The sequence below is a fragment of the Heptranchias perlo genome, chromosome 14 (assembly GCF_035084215.1).
Source record: "Heptranchias perlo isolate sHepPer1 chromosome 14, sHepPer1.hap1, whole genome shotgun sequence".
NCBI lineage: Eukaryota > Metazoa > Chordata > Chondrichthyes > Hexanchiformes > Hexanchidae > Heptranchias > Heptranchias perlo.
In genome coordinates, this window is record NC_090338.1 from 63542629 (window position 1) to 63565251 (window position 22623).

The following is a 22623-nucleotide window of genomic DNA, read 5'->3' on the forward strand; positions in this document are numbered from 1 at the left end:
TCCAGTAGGTTTGTCAAACACAATTTCCCTTTCATAAATCCATGTTGACTTTGTCTAATCCCGTTGATATTTTCTAAGTGCCCTGTTATCACATCCTTTTTAATAGACTCTAGCATTTTCCCTACTACTGATGTTAGGCTAACCGGTCTGTAGTTCCCTGTTTTCTCTCTCCCTCCTTTTTTTAATATTGGGGTTACATTTGCCACCCTGCAATCTGCAGGAACTGTTCCAGAATCTGTAGAATTTTGGAAGATGACAACCAATGCATCCACTATTTCCATGGCTACCTCTTTTAGTGCTCTGTGATGCAGATTATCAGGCCCTGGGGATTTATCAGCTTTCAGTCCCATTAATTTCTCCAGCACTTTTTTTACTAATACTAATTTCCTTTAATTCCTCCTTCTCACTAGAACCTTGGTTCCTAGTATTTCTGGGAAGTTATTTGTATCCTCTTCCGTGAAGACAGAACCAAAGTATTTGTTTAATTGCTCTGCCATTTCCTTGTTCCCCATTATAAATTCTCCCGTTTCTGACTGTAAGGGGCCTACATTTGTCTTCACTAATCTTTTTCTTTTTACATACTTGTAGAAGCTTTTACAGTCCACTTTTATGTTCCTTGCAAGTTTACTCTCATACTCTATGTTTCCCCTCTTAATCAGCCTTCATTTCCTTACATTTACTTGTGAAGTTCCTTGGGGCGTTTCTTTGTTAAAGGCTCTATATAAATGCAAATTGCTGTTGTTGACGCTGCTTTGCACACTTCACCCATTATGTCTCATTTGTATAATTTACGTCATTAATCACAAAAACAAGGAACAATTACTTGACTAAAGTGCTCTTATCACATTACATTATTAAGTGTTACTCACATCACTATTATGGTTTATTAGAGGTCAATGACATTGTACTTTTAATGTAATGCATGAAACTATATTTTCAGAAAGCAGCAAAAGTTAACTAATTAGTACCAACTGGAAGATTTCAAATATTTATTTAGCAGGCTCGCCTTGAAAGTAATATCATACTTGAGTCTCTGTCGGATGAGCAGCAATGTATGAGTATGTAATTTACTATTTCTACAAGCTGAATGTTGACCTTGTAGCCAAATAATAGAGCATGAGTCAGAAGAAGTTATGATCAAGCTGTACAGTGCTCTGGTCAGACTGGACCTTGAGTACTGTGTCCAGTTCTGGCCACCGCGACACAAGGGAGATATTCAAGCCCTGGAGGCGGAGAAGAGTCTCGAGGCCTCGATTATGAGGAAAGACTGGAGAAACGTGAGCATTTCGGCCTTGAAAAGATGCATGTGAGAGGTGATCTTATAGAGTTAATACAAGACTGTAAATCACATAGAAAAAGTAAATCCAGAAAATTACTTTAATTTCAATTTAAATTGGCGGAACAGGACAAGGGGTCACAGATTTAAACTAGTAAGAGACAAATTTTGGACTGACAGCAGGAAGTTTTTCTTTGCCTAAAGAGTGATCAGCACATGGAATGGACCCCAGATAAAGGCAAAGTTCTTAGAATCTTCTAGAAACTAATTGGATGCTGCCATATGGGGACTTCAGGGTCATTCTGGATAGATGATCTGAGATGGGCCGAATAGACTTCCTCATTTGTAATTATCTTATGAAGCAAATCTAATGCTAAACCAGATTCAAAATATTAAGCGGCATTGATATTTAAATCTGGTTCCATTCCAAGTTCTCAACATTATGAATCAGTCCAAGAAAGTCTACATAGTACTGCACAGTGACCGAGCTTCTTGCACACTCTTCCTGACCATTAAAATGCAAATTGCTGCATCATGGATTACGAATAGTTGTGATTATTCTCTGTAGCCTGCGATTACATTCTAATTGTGGCCCAAGCTCTACAACATTGCCATCTCATAAAGCAAGAAAAGAATTGTTTCCCAAAAGGATCACTTGTTGCTGATCACTAATGCCTTTTTTAAATTTTTCTTTCCGCAGAAAGAGAAAGTCGGCTCTTATCCGCCCCTGAAGAAATTACGTTCCTTAAATGATCTTGACCAAGCTCATGAAGAACAAGAAGTAGAATTTTTAAAACTTCAAGTTCTTGAGCAGCAGAACATCATTGATGACTTGACTAGGGTAAGCCCTCCGAATCTCACTGCCACGCCGGTATCTATGTGTTTACTTGTGGTATTATTATACCCGTTATCATTTCTTTATTGCTGAGGGCATCTACCCATTGATGAAGATTAAACACCCTCAGTTTTCTTCCTGGCGTTGTTAGATGTGGCACCTCTGCCTCTGCAGCTTGCGTATACCGGTGCCCACTTTCACGAGCTGGCGTGAGATACGCAATTGTGACTCAGTCGAGACACTGCCATACAAATTTCCATTGTCTCTTCAGGAAGACACTCGGGCCCTCAGCCAGCACCTCCCCAATTGGCACAGTCCAGATCGAGCACAGAGTAGTGCATCAAATCTGCATCTTCCCACTCCACTACGCTGTATGTTCCATAGCACTGTCAATATCATTTTATTTCTACCAAGTTTTGCTTTTCAAACCTGAATTTAAAGCATATTCTACCTGCATGGATTTAAGTGGATTGTAAGCAGAAAAACTATTGTTTCAAGTGATGCATTTAACATGTCTAAAGAAGCTGTGGTATATTTTCTTTACATGTCAAGAGTTGATTCTAAAGAAACTGTAATCAAAAGATACTTATTAATCTTTAAAACATATGTTCAATGACACAACAATCTCGAAGTGTTAGATTTTCTTTTCATGGACTAGCTGTGTAAGCATGAGTACAGAGCACTCCCCAATGACTTTTTAATAGAATACAAGGAAAATGTTATTGCTTTATTCCGGTATCAATGCTTGAAATGTCATTGTGTGAAGAATAGTGTGTGAATGCTCAATGTGTTCCTGTGATATTTCTTGGCCTGCTACTTTAGTGGTCACATTAAGCTATTTATTTTAAACTGGTTAACGCCTCAGTTAAAACAGCTGACCAAGGAATTTCATATGAATGCATTACACCTCCATATGTTTATCTTCGCACAACATAATTTCAGGACCTTGTTGTCTTTGTTGGGTGGAATATAAACACTATTCCAATGTTAAACCCTTTGAGACTTGCATTACCATTCCTGCACCTGGCGCGACTTCCGGGATTTCCTGCTTGGGATGTATTTCGTGTCATTTACATTCTGTCAAAGCTGGACATCAGGAACATTGACGCACAGGGAGAGCGTTAACATTAAACCTTCAAAGCGGGAATTTTGAAAACTACGAAAGTTTTTAATTACATTGTTTTTTTTCACATTCAGCAATGGTATAAACTCCATAACCACCCCCCCCCAACCTGAGGACGGTACCCCAGCAGCACAATAAATAGCCTTGGTGCCCACCCTCACTATGTAAATGATCCTGACCCCGAGAAACAAGCCAGGGTTGGCAGAGAAGAGTTAGGTGGAAGTCCTGTTCTACTAAAGATCCACAGCCATTATTGCCGAAAGGAATGTCTGTGTTTATAAAAGATATTTTTATTTGGCACGTTTTTTAACATTGAACAATAGAAACATACTCACTTATTCTAGCTGGTGTTATTTTGAAGAAAACACTGGGTATTTTGAATGATAAAAATATCTTTTGCATTTCGAGTTAAATGCTGAATGTTCTGCATCCCTTGCTTCCACTCAATGTGTGCTGCAGTGTAATGGGGTCCCGATCAAGTGCAAAAGTGCTGTGTGTTATTACAAAAACAGAAAGAAACGTTTGTATTAAGTAGGAATCGGTGCTGTGGAGCAATTAGAAAGATTACTGAAGGCACGCATATTTTTCACATCTTTTGAAATCTGTCTGACTTGAAAGTTCGGTGGAAATTAATTAGGTTTGCATCTTTAGGCTTAGTCAGTGCAGAGCTAGCCAGCAGCCATGAATGCAGAGATGGATTAAAGACATAGATGTTTTTTTTGCTAATGTGTCGTGCAATATTTAAATAGGCCACAAATGTGCATATTGGCTTGTAAATCATTTTCTTTCTGTATAAAAAGTGTTTTACTTTCAACAGAGCATTATATTGTGTATGGAACCCACTGTATGACAAACGGATTGTTCACACTGGGAAGTGGTGCCTTGTAACAAAACTGTTTATCGTGGTTTTATTAAATGACACTGTATTTACAGCAGGCCGCTGTCATTTCAGTGTGGCCTTCGTCTAATGTGCCCAATTTCAGCCTAATGGATCTCCTTGTTTTTTAGGACCGCGAACGACTGCTTCGTCGCAAAAGACACAAACGATGTACAAAGCCTATCAAGGTAAATGGTACTGGGGGGCACAGTGATAAGAACAATTTTTATATCCGTTTGGAATTCCGAAAGCTCGTTCTCCTAGATTGTTCAGGGGACAATGTAATTCTCTCCCAGGAAAAGAAAAAAAAGCTTGATTCTCTCACTTAATGGGCCGGATTTTGCTGTGAGCAGCGAACGAACGGTGCCAGCCGTTTGTTAGATTTATACTTGCCCACAGACTTTCTATGAGCTTTTGTACGGCAAGTTACTGTCGACGAGACAGCAAACGACGTGGCTCCCTCTACAGGGCATCTGGGCCCTGTGAGAACAGAGCAAGCAACTGTGTATCTCTTTAACCTATTAGATTGAAGAATTGTTAATAACAGCGTGGAGTCTGAACCAGGAAGTGTAAGTTAGAATAATGAATTCAATGTCAAACCAGGTACAGAAAGTGGAATTAAGAAAGGGAAAAGAAATATTGAATTAAGAGAGAGAGATAAAAGAGACAAACAAAAAGTAAAAAAAAAATTATTTACTTTTTTTTTAAATGTCCATCAATAATTAAAATCGGAAGGAATGAGAATCCACACTTGTAAAAGTTAATTTTCAGTGCCGGAGAGGTTGTTTGGCAGTAATTAAGACTTACCACACCATTAAAATGATACTTAGACTTGAAATGACTCGACTTAAGATTTTTTGGTGAGTTTAGACCGTATCTGCGATGTCAGTACAGCAACTTTACGTTTGAACAGGGACCCAGACAGGGAGATGCCATTTTCGCGCAGCTTTTGGAGGAGCGTCGCCTCTCGGAGAGCGACTTCCGGATTTTCACGTTTAACTGTGCATGTGCGGTCGCCGGAAGTTGCTTTCCGATTTGCACGTCAATAACGGTGAGCGCTGTTCGCCTCACTGTTATTTTTACAGCAAAATCAAGCCCATTACCTCCTCAGAATTCAAGCAGGTTTATTGGAGGATATAGGTCGAAGGGGAAAAAAGGGGATGAGAAATGCTGCAAGTAATTATCCAGGCAATTGTGTTTTTTTCCCCATAACTACAAGACATTTCTAGACTTATGCCTGGATAAAATCTCCCGATGTGCACAGCAGGCTTATAAAGCCAAATCTTCTGTTTGTATGCCCTGTCATGGAGCCTCGCCTGCCTGGAGCACATGTAGGGAAATCCTACATGTGTAGCCCATGAAAATGATGCACTTATGCACATGTGCTCTCGGTGGGTCCACGCTGGACCCATGCAGTTGCAAGATACCCTTTAATTTTATATATTTTTTTATTAATGAAAGAAAGGTGAGACGTGGGCCAGAATTTTGACCCAGAGCCGGGAAGGGGTGGGGGGGGTCGAATCGCGGACGGGAAACCCAGAAGTATGGGTTTCCTGGACGTCCTTACAATTTTGATGTAAGGACGTTTTTTATTTTTTATTGGTCGATTTCCCATCCAACAGGCCAGCCTGATTGATAGGCTGGTCTCAGTCGGATGGGAGAAGAGCAAGGAAGAGGACGTGTTCAGGTAAGTGTTAGATTGTATGGATGGGGGAGGGGTGCATGGGTGGCCACGGGGGCATCAGGGGGTCATGAGGGGTCAGTCATCGGAGGGGGTGGGGAGGTCAGTCATCGGAGGGGGTGGGGAGGTCAGTCATCGGAGGGGGTGGGGAGGTCAGTCATCGGGTGGGTGGGGTGGTCAGTCATTGGTGGGGATGGGGTCAGTCATCGGGGGTGTGGGGAAGGTCAGTCACTGGGTGGGGGTCAGTCGTGGAGTCATTGGGGGATTGGGGATCATGGGGAGGGTGATTGGGTGTCAGTCACTGGGGGGGGGGGTGTTCAGTCACGGGGGGGTGGGGGGAAGGGATCGGGGTTCATCGCAGGGGTCCGTGATCATTAGGGTGGTCACTGCAGGCCGGCTTGTTGGGCTTGGGGGAAGCATTCCTGCTCCTCTGGGCCCACAAGCTGTGCTATAAAGGCATTAACCTGCAGTTTTGGGCCTTCTCGCCTCCTCTCATGCGGCGCTAAGGAGAAGGCCCGGGACTCCTAGCCCCCAAAGGGTTGAAATCACAAAACCTTTCAATATAGAGGCCCACAGCCTCCTTGAAAGGTTTTATTGACCAACCCACCTCCTGAGAGCAGGCTGGTTGCCCGCCCCGGTGTAAACCTGAAATTGGCGGGTTGGGGGCGGGTCTGAAATTGTTCCAATTTTCAATACCCCCCGGCCCCCAACCCACCCGTTTTTCACAGTTAAAATCCTGCCCATGGACTTCCATCCATATCTTTGCAGAAGCTTGATATGTTGAGTAGTTTTAAGTAAATCAAAAAAAGCACCCGAAGGAAACTATTCACCTGTGAAAACAGTGTCTTCCCTTGAAGGAGTCGCAAGTTTCCATTGCATTGATTCACAACATTGAAAGTGCCTGCTACGAATGTATGATTCCACTATCGGGTCATTCACGAGTGACTGAAATATAAATGTTTCAATCCCACTGTCTGGAGGAAAAAGACTGAATCACACATAGACATAAATCAGAGCCAGTTGCATCTATTTTTGCATTTGTATCCGTTCTGAGGAATGGGTGAGAGGTGGGAGTCCTCCGCCATTTCAGAATACTGCACTTTTTTTCCCCTCTCCTCCTCCTCCCACAGAGACATGTGGTAGAGACGTGTTTTGGATTTGACGAAGAATCAATGGATTCAGAAACATCCTCCTTAGCCTCCTACCGAACAGACAGGACACCAGCAACACCCGAGGATGATTTAAATGAAGTGAGTAGATGACCTAACTCAACAGAAGTTATTGATACCAAGGAATGAAAGAAATGTCTGTTTTAAAGTTTGCCGTAATTGTAGATATAATGATGGTGACAGGGATTTACTGAAAAGCAAACAGCATGACATTGAGTGGTGTGAACCCAAATAGCACAAACTGAGATGGTCCTGATTGTCCCTCCTTTGGTAAATCAACAATCTTTCTAAGTAACGTGTTTAGCTAATAGTGTACATTTAAGCAAAATCTGAGGATTGGGCAGCACAATGAGTTCTGGCACACTGCCCATTCACCTCTGGAACGTCTATTTGAATCCAGCTCAGTCTGATGGACTGAACGTGTCCTCTCTCTGCTGCCTGCGGGCAAGGTACATGAGGTGAGTTGGTTGCACTCAACCCAGTTCCTTGTAAGCACAAGCTGGTAATCTCAGAAGGGATAAAATGGTCAGTGTAGGAAATGGGAAAAGTTCACACCAATGTGATAGGGAGTGTTCCTTTGAGGTTACATTTAAGGCACATGTTGGGATTGTGTAGAGGCAGCTTTACTCTTCATCTGCTGTTGACTGTTCATGGTTGGAATTGGTTGATGGGAAAGTGAATTCTTTGCATATAACTCATACTATGTCTGAGTTGGAATTGCTTGAAGCAGACACAGAATGTAAAGGTTCCATTCTCGAGTAGTAACGCCTCTTGCTTCAATGAAAAGAAACATTTACCAAAAAAAGAGAAAAATTTGTCACATTTAATTCAGATTTTTTAATATTCAATAACTTCTTGTTGCAAATATAGATGGTTGAATGTTGTTTATGGACATAGTATTCTAGCTGTGAAGCTATGAGAAAGGAGGCCCACAGAAAACAAATAAATCACCATTGCTTTAATGTGCAATAAATGAAAACTCAAGTGGAATTCTGATGTCTTCCACTTCTGTTTCATCGTATTTTTTGGTAGTAACGTGGACACATCAAGAGCATAAAGAATAACAGATGGATAAGATCATGGTACCAGGCTATCAGCTTTGGACCGGACTGTAACAGTAGGGTTCGGGGAGTTTGTGAGGATGTGTAAGGCTCAGAAGTATGTTACAACTTTGAAAATGCTCCCCTGCTATTTTAAATTCTTCCTACTATATAATGGTCATAAAATTTCCTGGTATGATACTGCAAGTATATATTTTTTCATAAATGTGCAGTGCCCGACTGATTGTTCATGTTGGCAATACCATGATCATCAACCCTGCAGTTAATGCATCAGCGGCTCTTGGAGACTGGCCAGTGTATGATGCTGAAGAAATGAGTTACAAATTGAACAAAACCTCCTCTCTGAAGATCACAGTATCTACCCTGAAATGATTTCAAGGCTCTGATCCCCTTTGGAGTTCAGATGACTGTTGCTGTTCATAATGCCATCTGAACCCATTAAAGGAATCTTTGAAGTCCTACATCACATGAGACTCTATCAATTTGATACTGATAACATGGGATTTATTCTTACAGATCAAACATTTACTCACCTTCATATAACTGTGATCAGTGAGCTACATACAGCAATCCAAACTCGAGGTTCAACTTAATGACAAGTTGCTTGAACCTTGTTCCCAGTTTCTGAACTGTTTGATCAGATCTCTGCCTTACAATCCCACAGCTGGCCATCCAGTAATCCTCTATGTAATGACGACTAGTTGTTCATTATTCTCTACACAACGTATACCTTGGATGTGAATTCAGATAAATTCAAACTTCTGATTCAAATCTGAGTCCTGTGAAGCTGAACCTGAACTCACAATGACTCTGAGTGTAGGTCAAACCATGTTATAAATTATAGAGCAGTCTTGTCTATGCTGAGGAGAATAGGTAATAACTGCCATCATTTTGAGTTATGTAGAGAGACTAATGGGTCACACACCTGCCAACTTTCTTTTCAATGACCTCCCCCACATTAGACACCTACAGATCAAACGTATGTGCATTTATAGGTACGGTAGTGTCGTGGTTATGTTACTGGACCAGTAACCCTAGAGGCCTGGACTAATAATCCAGAGAAGGTGAGTTCAAATCCCACCATGGCAGTTTGAGAATTTGAATTTGGTTTTAAAAATCTGGAATTAAAAAAGCTGGTATCAGTAAAACTGATGATAAGCTGTTGGATTTTCATTAAAAACCCAACTGGTTCACTAATGTCCTTTACAGAAGGAAACCTACTGTCCTTACCCAGTCTGGCCTATATGTGACTGTGGTGCCACACCAATGTGATTGACTCTTAACTGACCTCTGGGGCAGGATTTTAACTGTGGAAAAATGGGTGGGGTGGGGGTGGGGACATTGAAAATTGCAACAATTTCAGATCCGCCCCCAGCCTGCCTCCAACCCGTCCATTTCCAGTTTTCATCGGGGCGAGAGACCAACCTGCTCTCAGGAGGCGGGTCGATCAGTAAAGCCTTTCAATTAGGCTGCGGGCCTCTATTTTGAAAGATTTTGCAATTTCAACCCCTGGGGTCCGGAATTCCCGAGCCTTCTCCTTCATGCCACCTGAAAGGAGGCGAGAAGGCCCGAAACTGCAGGTAAGTGTCTTTATAGAACAGCCTGTGGGCCCGGAGGAGCAGGAGTGCTTCTCACAGGCCCAACAAGCCTACATGCAGCGACCCCCACCTCCCCACTCAACGATCGCGACCCCTCCCAATTTTCGCTGACCCCCGATCCCTCCCCCCAGTGACTGACATCCGATGACTGACCCCCCCCCTTTGCCCCCCTGTGCCCACCCATGCCCCCATGCTCCCCCCCCCCCCAATCTATGCAATCTAAGACTTACCTGAAGATTTACCTTTTCACACCCTCTTTCTTGCTCTGCTCCTGTTTGACTGAGACCAGCCTGTCAATCAGGCCGGCCTATCGGACGGGAAACTGACAAAAAAAAACGTCCTTACGTCCCCCCCACCGCCCCCTTCCCGGCTCTGGGTCAAAATCCTGGCCTAGCAAGCCACTCAATTGTTAGGAATGCGTTATAAATGCTGACCTTGCCAGCATTACCCACATCCTGAGAATGAATTTAAAAACAAGCTGGGGGCAACTAGCTAAGCAGCACAAATAGTACCACCCCACCATTTGGATTTTGAGTAAATGTATCCAAACCATGAGGCTACTTCCCCACTCTATAAGGTAAACCAGGTCTGCGGGTACATTTGCTTCACTACCAAACTGATCAATTAACCCCATGGTAACACCAGCATTTTTATATTTTGGTGAATTTTCAAGGTGAAAGATATCATTACTGGGGAATGGAATATTCCCCACCTTTATCATCGAGTGCTCCCACAATCAGATACAGCCCTAGGATTCCTCAACACCTCAAAACCAATTTCTGTAGCAGATCTAACCAGCATGGGGAGAGTGCCTATCAAATTTATGAAAACAAAATATTTATTATAATGGATAAAATAAATAATCTCAGGAGGCACAACTGACCAACCACAAAAAATCATGAGAGGAAAGGAACAATAATGGGGGGAAATAAAATAACGACTGGGCTCCCTTTGCATACTTCTCAATGACTGGTTACCGAGCAACACCCAGTGAAACGCTGTAAACAGGTCACCTGGCTGTTAGCAAGAAAATAATGTGCGTTGTAGGAGGAACCCAAGCTCCACGAGGGAAATACAGCCTTTAAATGGGACAAGTGGTCCATCTGTTTTTTAAAATGGTACCTCTGCACTTGCAATGTTGTGGTTGGGATGAATTCTTTGTTTGGATCCCATTCACTGCACTTTCTGGGGGTAATTTTAACTTTAAACAAAGCTGTTTAACTTTGAACAGACCCAAAACTTGTAACACTGCCAGAAGTGACAGCTGCCAATGGAAAAGAAAATCAGTCGAGGTGTAAAATTTGCTGCTAATTCGCTGTCAACCATTTTTCGCCTGGCGATAAGGGTTAAAATGACCCCCACTGACTCTACTTGCGATACTATGGTGAATCACAGAGTCAATCCCAACTACAACATTGCAAGTACAGTCATCAAGTATAGTTGGCAACTGCAGTGCAGGTACAGCTGGCAAGCACAGTCAGTGAGTGAGGAAGCAGAGCATCGGAAGATCAATGTATATTGCAGATTAGATGCAGAATAGAGCGCTCTCCATATGCTCCCATCAAATGTTCCCAGGTCAGGTATAGCATAGGTTAGATGCAGAGTAAAGCTCCATTTACACTACCCAACAATGGCCTCATAAATTTGCTGGGGAAGATAAGCCCAGCTGGAACCTCCACTATATCAGAAAGACTTTGTCATGTCGCTTCCCTTTCTTGCTCTGCCACTTCAGTCCTCTCACGTTCGGTTGGATAAAAGGGCTGTTTCCATGAGTTTCCATGTAGTGAAGTAGCTCCATTTAAGTAGAACATTAATGGTGCTCTTGGTCCTACAGTTGCATGGCTGAAGTCAGAAATGGGGGAACTGCAGACGTAGACTGGCATCCCAGTACTCCCGAGAATGGCCCCTGAGCAAGTGCCTGGCTGGAACTGTAGATCTTAGAATCATATAGCACAGAAGGAGGCCATTCGGCCCATCATGCCTGTGCTGGCTCTTTGAAACAGCTATCCAATTAGTTCCACTACCCCACTCCTTTTCTGTAGCCCTGCAAATGTTTCCTTTTAAAGTATATATCCAATTCCCTTTTGAAAGTTACTACTGAATATGCTTCCACTATCCTTTCTGGTGGTGCATTCCAGATTATAGCAAATTGCTGTGTAAAAAAATTCTCCTAACCTTCTCTCTTGGATTTTTTTGCCAATTTCTTAAATCTGTGTCCTCTGGTTACCGACCCTCCTGCCAGTAGAAACAGCTTCTCTCGATCTACTCTATCTCTTGATTAGAGAAAGGGAAAAACATGGAACTACGGTTTGGAATTGTACATCCAGACTAGACTCACTATTTCCTCAGCTGTCACAGTCCGAGGGCAGGTGTAGTTAGTCGCAGGGCTGCCTCCAGCCTTCCCACTACTTGTTATACCATCCACCGCCTATAGCGGGCAAATTGTGTCAACACCACTATAAGCAGAGGGGACTGTATATCTGATATATTTCCCGTTATTTGTGCTGTAGCAATGCTGGACGTTAAGAGCACCAGGCAGTTAACTTCAGCTTTCCAGAAGCTGCTGGCCATGCTACTGAGGCCTATAGCAGTGATTTGCCCCTCACCCTGGACGGGATGCTCAATGCAGGTAGGTATCCCTCGAGGAGTCTACCCAAAATATCCAAATTACCCTAATCCCAGGAAATCAGCTGGAGTCGAGGGGTCAGGCAAAGGGCGGGCGGAAGTCCCGCCCCACCAAAGTTCTAACAGTGTAGTGGCTGGGAAGAAAATTGGACCCCAGTTATCCTTGTGGCCTCTGTGCGAAATATCAATTCAAGTGCTAGGCTTCTGCTGTGTTGAGACTCCCAAATTCCATTTCATGTTGCAACTTTACAGTCAGCAGGGAGAGGTATACTTTCATCCCGCTAGGCTGGCCAGGATTAAAACCTGAATTCCAGAGGTAAAATGGCAGTATTCTTACCCACTGCGCCACTTAGTCCCCCTGCATATTTTGCACTAGGTTACCAGGAATCATATTAATATTTCATGAGCTGCTTTTTGCACCCTGGAAAATAATAAGTTCTTAAATTAAAAGCTTGGCTTTGTTAATGTTACTCCAGTCTCAATCATTCACCCACTACCTGCCACTGACAGCAAGGAAATGGTGGTATACTTGAGCCAGTGAATGCTTGGCACCTCTGTTTCTGGGAGCGGCCATGATTCTTTTTATACAATTATAGAATCTTAAAGCACAGAAGGAGGCCATTCGGTCCACTGTGCCCATGCTGGCTCTTTGAAAGAGCTATCCAATTAATCCCACTCCCCTGCTCTTTCCCCATAACCCTGCAAATTTTTCCTTTTCAAGTATATATCCAGTTCCTTTTTGAAAGCCACTAATGAATCTGCTTCCACCATCCTTTCAGATAGTGCTTTCAAGATCATAACAGTTCGCTGAGTAAAAAAGAAAGTCTCTTCATCTCTCTCCCGGTTCTTCTGCCAATTATCTTGAATCTGTGTTCCCTGGTTACTGACCCTTCTGCCAGTGAAAACAGTTTCTCCTTATTTACTCTATTAAAACCCCGTATAATTTTGAACACCTCTATTAAATCTCCCCTTAACCTTCTCTACTCTAACGAGAACAATCCCAGCTTCTCTAGTCTCTCAATGTAACTGAAATCCCTCATCCCTGGGACAAGTTGAGGGGATTTTAAGAGAACAGGTCATCCAAATTGGGCCATATTTATGTGTTCAACAAATTAACCCAAACCAGCTCTATCGTGGTTGTGGCAGGGTTTGAATTCGCTTCAGCTCTGGTACCTGATTAGAACATCTAATCCCTTTTTCAGTTACTGAGTATTCTCATCTGAGTCTTAACTGTTGAAACTGTATCGTCCATTACCACCAGCAGTCCTTCCTTATCATTGCTAACCATTGCTACTAATGGCTTTGGTGCTTGGCATCACATTACGAGATAAGGTGGTGTTATTGACAATAGACCAAGTTTCAGCTGGCAACATTTTTACTGAACAATAATCTGCCTTCTCCTACTGGGTTATAATGCTCCTGTGTATTTTATAGCCTAGCGATAGCTATCATTGCTGCTCTGTCTTTAGCGGTGAAAAAAGATTAAACAATCACAGATGCAGCTATAGTCAATCAGACCTGTTTCAATTTGAGCCACATCTCAGACAACAGTACAGAATAGGGTTCAGTCTTATGCACTGAAAGCAGGCACGTTCTTCCCTGAAGCTGATTGTAACACTGTGCTATTGTAGACTGAGAAACAGTTCTTGAAAAAATTCCAACTTGGAAAAATTGTAACCTTACAATAATTACTCGGAGCTAAGATGGGATCCCCCTCTCCCTCCCTCTGACTCACTATCTTAGTTTGTCTCTCTCTCTCTCTCACACTTTGCTGCAGTGCTTGAATAATTTCAACAGAAAGAAGAGATCACAATAAGACACAAATCCCTAACTGTCTGTTAATTCCACCTACAGTTTTGGGGAGAAGGATTCAGGATAATGTAAATTATTAAGCAACAACACCTACTTGCATTTCTATAGTGTTCCTCATGTCCAGGAAGACAACTCAAAGTGTTTTACAATAAGGAGGAGAAACAGTGGGCATCAAGCAAGTAGGAAAAGGGAAAATAGAGAGGGTCAGGGAGGGAAGGTAAAGAAGAGGTGGTGAGGCAGAATGAACGGGGGAGAAAGGTCCAGAGGACAGGAACGTAATGGCTGAATGAATGAATCAAAGTCAGTGGTAGAGTGGAGGGACTGGGGGACAAGAAGTAAGCTGTCCTCGTCCCTCCCTATCTCTGTAACCTCCTCCAGCCCTGCCACCCTCTGAGATCCCTGCGCTCCTCCAATTCTGGCCTCTTGCGCATCCCCGATTTTCATTGCTCCACCATTAGCGGCCGAGCCTTCAGCTGTCTGGGCCCTAGGCTCTGGAATTCCCTCCCTAAACCTCTCCGCCTCTCTACCTCACTCTTTTTTTAAGTTGTTCCTTAAAACCTACCACTTTGATCAAGCTTTTGGTCACCTGTCCTAATATCTCTTTATCTGGCTCGGTGTCAATTTTTTCTGATAATGCTCCTATGAAGCGCCTCGGGAAGTTTTTACTACGTTAAAGGCACTATATAAATGCAAGTTGTTGTTGCTATCAAAGATTTTTTGCCTTTGCTGTTGTTCCTACACTCTGCATACAGCTAACAAAGGATTGATGCTGTGCTGTAATATCAGGTAGCACACTAAAGGTCCCAAAAAACCTTTACTACCAAAAATTATTTTTTCATTTTTTGGCTTTGGCCCCTTAATAAGCCTCACTTTTTGTTGGGATACAACAGTCTCCCAAAAAATATCCGAAAGCAGTGGGTCCAACTTTGTATGTCGTGCACTAATACTGGGCTGCACTTCAGGTGAGATGCTTAAACTGAGGACATGTCTGCCTGTTTCATGGCACTATTGAAAGAAAAGCAGGGAGTTTGCCCAGTGTGCCGGCCAAAATTCTTCTCCAAAACTGCGGATCTTGATGTGCGCAAAATGGCCGATGCATTCAGCTACATAACAACAGTGACTGCACTTCAAAAGAAAGCAATGCATTGTATGTGAAACACTTCGGGACATCCTGAGTGCTGTGATAAGGTACTATATAAATAAGGTCCTTCTTTCTTTGCACATAGACCCTTGTTACACTTGGTCATTCAGCACTGGTTCTATTTGTACGACTGTGCGTGAGGAGCACTGCATTCTACTGACTGCTCACCACTACATGGGAGAGGGGTGATCTTCAGCTCCATCAACACGTGCATGAATTGGGATTGCCGTTACGTCCTGTCCTGTCGTTCTGCCTTCTGTCGATTGAAAGCTGACAGGACAATAACTGCTTTTGTGACAGTGCAATGTTGCCAATGGCTTTTGCACTATTTAAGATATTTTTCTAGTGTATAAAGTGGGTTCTCGGGCCTTAATGTGAATGCAAATGGGTTCTAAGGTGGATGTAACCTTTGACTATGATTTTGAGGGCAATTGATCCTAAATGGACCAGACTGGAGTATCTTTCTCCACAGCCCTTTATTTCCCTCGCTGAAGGTTGACCTTTGCCCTATCTTGCATCGGATTCCAATAATTCCTGTTTTCCTCTATTTTCTATCATCATTCTGATTACATTATTCTTCTATAGAATTGTCAAATATCGCTCAGCACTCAAATTGAGTATCTGGTGACTTTTGACACATGTGGACTAGAACATACAGAATGTCTTTGTACATCCTAATCAATATAATGATATTAAATCTGTCACAGGCATCTTGGTTCTTCCTCCTCTGACCTACACTGTTTAAACATGCACAGGTGCTGAAAGAGGTTAAATAGAATTAAAAAGGAGTACTCACCTTCCAAAGAGATAAGTGTCAGACTTTCAGATAAAAGCTGCACTAACTAGTATCATCAACACTAGCCCCTGACACTAGCCTGTAGTCTAGTACCATAGATACAGCAAGAACAGTTATTAGGATCATTTTAGTATTTGCATTCCTCCTCTTTGTCTCAGTATAAAGCTGGGTTAGAACAACCGATCCCAGTCACCACCAGACAGTAGTATCTTCTCTACATCCTTTTGTTCTCTCATTAACCATGGGTTTGTGTCCCCTCTACTGCTACTTGTCCTCACCAGCTATTAATTATAGAGCTGCTGGACTCCTATCTAAATATGGAGATCAATATTACCAGGTCAAAAATCATCAATTATTTCTATACCGTATCCAATGGCTTTTGTCACACATAATACATGAAGTGGTCAACCTACACAACATGTTTATACATATTCAGCATGTGTCGGAGGTCCTTTGTTACAGACCTTGCAGTTTCCCTTTTCCTGAGCTGTTCTTGATCGTACGTGTGTAAGGGAATGGCCTGGGTGGGTTTATGTTACTTATTTAACACCGTTGAATGGACTGCAAGATGCAATCATAGGAAGCAAAGCGGCTTATCTCTTGGCTTAGTAGATAACTCACTTTTCACATTAACTCTTTAAATAAGTCCACACATAACCTAATAACTCAGACATTCCCAGGCCAGACATAACCTAATAAATTAAATAATCTCAGGCCTGACATGAATCAGGATCAGGCTGTCTGCTGGCTGATTTGTGTGATACCTATTGGGTTTTCCAGAGATATACGGCCTTTCCCTTTTATATCTTTGTATCCTCTCAGCAGGCCGTTCATGAAACAGAGAATAGCGTCTCCAAAATATCTGCAAATTGGTATCTCAAGGATGAACTCAGCTCATCTTCATGCATCAACACCAGCCCCCAACACTAGCCTGTAGTCTAGTACCATAGATGCAGCAAGAACAGTTACATAGGCAAGTCCTTTCCTGCAGGTGTATTATACAGTCATAAGAGAGAAAGTTGACTTCAACAATTATTTTTACAAAAATAGTTCCACGTCTTATAGGGGCTTACAGAATGACCTTTTACTGCCTGGGAAAGTGAAACAAAGAATGCTGGAAACCCACAGCAGGTCAGTCAGCATCTGTGAAGAGAATGGATCATTTAATGTTTCAGGCTTACTGCCCTTCATCAGAACTGGAAAAAGATGTACAAATGGATGCGGTAGTGTAGTGATTATTTTATTTTTTTTATTCGTTCATGGGATGTGGGCGTCGCTGGCGAGGCCGGCATTTATTGCCCATCCCTAATTGCCCTTGAGAAGGTGGTGGTGAGCCGCCTTCTTGAACCGCTGCAGTCCGTGTGGTGAAGGTTCTCCCACAGTGCTGTTAGGAAGGGAGTTCCAGGATTTTGACCCAGCGACGATGAAGGAATGGCGATATTTTTCCAAGTCGGCATGGTGTGTAACTTGGAGGGGAACGTGCAGGTGGTGTTGTTCCCATGTGCCTGCTGCCCTTGTCCTTCTAGGTGGTAGAGGTCGCTGGTTTGGGAGGTGCTGTCGAAGAAGCCTTGGCAAGTTGCTGCAGTGCATCCTGTGGATGGTACACACTGCAGCCACGGTGTGCCGGTGATGAAGGGAGTGAATGTTGAGGGTGGTGGATGGGGTGCCAATCAAGCGGGCTGCTTTGTCCTGGATGGTGTCGAGCTTCTTGAGTGTTGTTGGAGCTGCACTCATCCAGGCAAGTGGAGAGTATTCCATCACACTCCTGACTTGTGCCTTGTAGATGGTGGAAAGGCTTTGGGGAGTCAGGAGGTGAGTCACTCGCCGCAGAATACCAAGCCTCTAACCTGCTCTTGTAGCCACAGTATTTATGTGGCTCATCCAGTTAAGTTTCTGGTCAATGGTGACCCCCAGAATGTTGATGGTGGGGGATTCGGCGATGGTAATGTCATTGAATGTCAAGGGGAGGTGGTTAGACTCCCTCTTGTTGGAGATGGTCATTGCCTGGCACTTGTCTGGCGCAAATGTTACTTGCCACTTATCAGCCCAAGCCTGGATGTTGTCCCGGTCTTGCTGCATGCGGGCATGGACTGCTTCATTATTTGAGGGGTTGCGAATGGAAATGAACACTGTGCAATCATCAGCGAACATCCCCATTTCTGACTTTATGATGGAGGGAAGGTCATTGATGAAGCAGCTGAAGATGGTTGAGCCTAGGACATTGCCCTGAGGAACTCCTGCAACAATGTCCTGGGGCTGAGATGATTGGCCTCCAACAACCACTACCAGAGGCCTAGACTAATAATCCAGAATGTGAGTTCAAATCCCACCATGGCAGCTTGAGAATATGAATTTAATAAATCTGATTTAAAACATAGCTGGTAAAAGTGACTGTGAAGCTGACAGATTTTCGTAAATCCCAACTGGTTCACTCATGTCCTTTAGGGAAGGAAACTTGGTCTGACCTATATGTGACTCCATTCCCACACCAATGTGGTTTACTCTTAACTGCTCTCTGAAATGGCCTAGTAAGCAGTTACCACCACCTTCTCAGAGCACCTACGGATGACCAATAAATTCCACCCTTACCAGTGATGCCCACGTCCTGAGAACGGATAAACAATTTTAAAAAAATAATAATTTTAATAGAATCAGAACAAAGTGGAAGAGGGAGGTAGGGGGAACAAGTGAGGAATTACGTATGGAATGATCTGTAAACTGCTTAAAATAAAACCAGGAGTTGGATAGATGACTGAGATGATCTTTCCATGATTCTCATGTAGCATACTATTCTGAAGAGTGAATTACGGAAAATACTCTATTACGTACATATCATAGAAGTATCTATACACCGTTACTGATTTTATGTTCCTACAAACATGGGAGAACTCCAGTGTAAGCACGATATAAGCAATATTGTGCAGGAAGCACCTGATGTATGTTATTAATGAAGGGATGTAATAAGGAAAATGCCTGCTCCTTGCAACTAATTTTTTTTTAATATTCACGGAGTTTAAATGTTATTGTGCACAAGGGACTAACTCACCTGACTCACTTTTGTTCACCATAAGAGTCTGGCAGCTGAAGAATCTGAGCTCCGTTTCAGACAATTAACGAGGGAATATCAAGCGCTCCAGAGAGCTTATGCACTACTTCAGGAGCAGACGGGAGGTATCCTGGACGCAGAACGGGAAGCAAAGGTGATTATTAAATAATTTGTTAAAATAATCAGGCATGGTTAAAATGGTGAATTGGCACAATAGCTCTTTGAAAATGTATATTATTTTCTTAGATGCTGGCCTTTCACCCCGGGACCTGGGCTCAAACACATCAGATTGTGGAATGAAATTCTGCTCGGTCTGATTGAAGGGTCAGTCCCACTCCAGTCCCTACACAGCACAGGAATGTGCCTAAGTTGACAGTCCCCCTCAGAGAGGCCACAGGATAGTTGGTGTGGGAAATGGATAAACATCACAATGGTGTGAAAGAAAGTACCCTGGTGTGTTTGGGGCAGAGCCGAGGGAGCTTTACTCTGCATCTGAACATGTTATACGTGACCTGGGAAGGCTTGATCTAGTGTCAGCTTGGCTCAGTTAATAATGCCTTTGCCTTTGCATTTGAAGGTTATGGGCTCAAACCCCACTCCATGCTTCAAGCTCATAATCTAGGCTGATGGTTCATTATAGTGAGGGAGTGCTGTGCTGTCAGGGGCACCATCCTTTGGCTGAAGTGTTTAACTCATCTGACTGTTTGTGGTCGTTGAAGATCCCATTCCACTATTTGAAGAAGAGCAGGGAGTTTGAATTTTCTTCCCTCAACTAGAACCATCAAAATTAGATTAACTGGCCAATTAATTTATTACTGTTATAATGGGACTTTGCTGTGCACAAAATTGGCTGCCACATTCACCTGCATAGCAACAAAGACTGACCTTCAAAGTAGTTCATTGAATGAGAAGTGTTTTGGTACAAACTGAGAGACATGATAAGGCACTATATAAATTCTTTCTTTCTTTGATCTGAATGTCAAAATGGTAAAGTGTTCTGTTGCTAGGCATTAACATCCTTGCATTTTCTTATATAATAAACGTACATGATCATTAAATCTTTCCAAAAAGTCTATTTAATTTTTATCGTAACTTAATAACTAAAAGCAAACTTACTGGCTACTGTATGATATTATCCATCGTGGGGCATGTTCAGTACTGGTTTACTTGGGTCTTAAGATATCACCATCCCACAGACATCACAATGATTGACAGGCAGCCTTATAATAAGCACTAATAAACACTCAATTATGACTATTTGAGAATAACTTTGCTGAAGAAATGGAAACTCTCTGAGATAATCTTCAAATAAAATACCAGCTCTCTATCTTCATTCAGATTCACAGTTTAAAAGATAAAAATGTTTAGGGAACTGTAAATTCTGCATATAATGAGAATTTTTTTCAAAAGTTGTTAACTATACATGGATTGAGGATGTCAGCCATGGCTCAGTGGTAGCATATTTGTCTCTGAGTCAGAAGGTTGTGGATTCAAGTCCCACTCCAGAGACTTGAGCACATAATCGTGGCTGTCACTTTGCTGCAGTACTGAGGGAGCGCTGCACTGTCGGAGGCGCCGTCTTTCAGATGAGACGTTAAACCAAAGTCCCATTTGCCCTCTCAGGTGGATGTAAAAGATCCCATGGCACTATTTGATAAAGTACAGGGGAGTGTTCCAGTGCCCTGGCCAATATTTATCCCTAAACCAACAGCATCAAAAAACAATTATCTTGTCATTATCACATTGTTGTCCGTGGGACCTTGCTGTGCACAAATTGGCTACCACATTTCTCTACATTTCAACAGTGACTACAGTTTAAAGTACTTAATTGAATGGGAAGCAATTTGGGACGTCCTGAGATCGTGAAAGGCGCAATATAAATGCAGGTTCTTAGTTTCTTCATAAATTAACGGATATCCTGACTGTTGTGAGAAAATACTGTTCCGATTTGAAATTCTGGACTGGCTGGGCTGGTGTAAAGAAGGCCAAGTGACACCTCTCAGAACCATTTATGTTAGGAGAGTTAATAGAGACTTACAGAGATCTAACCTTTTCCTACTATGTCCTAAATCCCTATGGCACACTTAAATGGTGTTATATGATTCAAAATGCTCCTATGTTCACTCTCACTGGGTTTCCTTCCTAGTGATCTTCAGTATCACACCACATTGCATTCATCCAATAAGCCATTGGGACAGCCAAAAGTATCTTTAAACCTCTAACAATTTAATAAGAAAGAAAGAACTTGCATTTATATAGCACCTTTCACAACCTCAGGACGTCTGAAAGCGCTTTACAGCCAATGAAGTACTTTTGAAGTGTAATCACAGTTGTAATGTAGGAAACGTGGCAGCCAATTTGCACACAGCAAGGTCCCACAAACAGCAATGAGATAAATGCCCAGCTGATCTGTTTTAGTGATGTTGGTTGAGGGATTAAATATTGGTCAGGACACAATTATCAAGCTACCAGTCTTTGGATCCCAAACTGAGTTGCTACTAATTTATTCCTTTGGGCTCCTCATAGTATAAATGCACCATGAGTAGCGATCACAGTTTCAATCTCCAGTCTGTGCGGAGTTATCTAATCTCAGCTGAGGCAACAGTGCAATTGGCCACAGCATCCCTGGACAAGGGAAGAGCCAAAATGGACAAAGTTCCTGTTCTTGATCGTAACCCGGTGATCCCTGCTGGAAAAATGCAGTTTTGTGGACATTGGATGAGATTAAGATTGGCCTTTGCTATGATGCCTGCTACAGTTGAATAGTTTGATATATGGTCACTTGGATGAGATACCAGGTGGCTGCTGATACACATGGCAATATAGTGCAGCAACAGAAATTAAACTTCTGCAGCAGAGAATATGAATGAGCAAGATAGTCCTTGTCGTACTGTACGATTCCTCCCTCTGCCCCTCCCATTGCACTTCTTTTATCGACAGTATATTTTCTTGTCTTAATAAATTCATTTAAATTAGAGAAGCAAGTATGTGGCATCATGTTTGCTCTAAATTACAACTTGACCAACATTTTTATAAGCTTAGCTTCAACGATGCTCCTTTAAATGTGCCTCATATTTTGTTCCAATTTAAAATACTGTACTGCATTGCTCGAAAACCTTATCAGAGCAAGCTATTGATGCAAAATTTACTTTTTTGGTATCACTGACGATGAAAAATCAGATGCAAAATACTTTCATACTTAGAGAATAAAAAATCATATTCCATTTTTATTCTTCGCACATCACTGAAGAATGTTTCCCTCATGGCATTAGTGACATTTTCCTGATTTCAACAGGCTCATGAACAATTACAAGCAGAAGTTCTCAGGTATAAAGCTAAAATTGATGACCTCGAAAAGGCCTTGGCCCAGAAAGGACAGGTAAGAGATTTAAAAAGTTGTCCCAACTACCAACCCTGCCTGAAGGCCTCCAGTCTCCAGATTCAAAGGTGCATGCAATCTGGAAACTTCTGACTTAAAACTCAAGGCTTGTCAAGCACTCGTCATGGCTATGGTTCACTGTGACCTATTCTACAATCCACATTCGAAGGGATTAGTCAACACAGTGTTCATACTGAAACTGCT

General features: G+C 42.5%; 1 protein-coding gene across 5 annotated transcripts in view; it reads left to right on the forward strand.

The window, feature by feature from the left end:
- LOC137332582 (janus kinase and microtubule-interacting protein 2-like) overlaps positions 1-22623 on the forward strand; it is a 344895-nt gene that overhangs the window by 142759 nt on the left and 179513 nt on the right. For all 5 annotated transcript variants that reach the window (XR_010965701.1, XR_010965702.1, XR_010965703.1 and 2 more), the window contains exons 8-12: positions 1977-2117; positions 4243-4299; positions 6923-7042; positions 19066-19194; positions 22336-22419. Coding sequence is in view for 1 of the 5 variants with exons in the window: in XM_067996512.1 (XP_067852613.1) it covers positions 1977-2117; positions 4243-4299; positions 6923-7042; positions 19066-19194; positions 22336-22419 (531 nt within the window). In the remaining 4 variants the exon portion in view is untranslated. The remainder of the gene's footprint in view (positions 1-1976; positions 2118-4242; positions 4300-6922; positions 7043-19065; positions 19195-22335; positions 22420-22623) is intronic.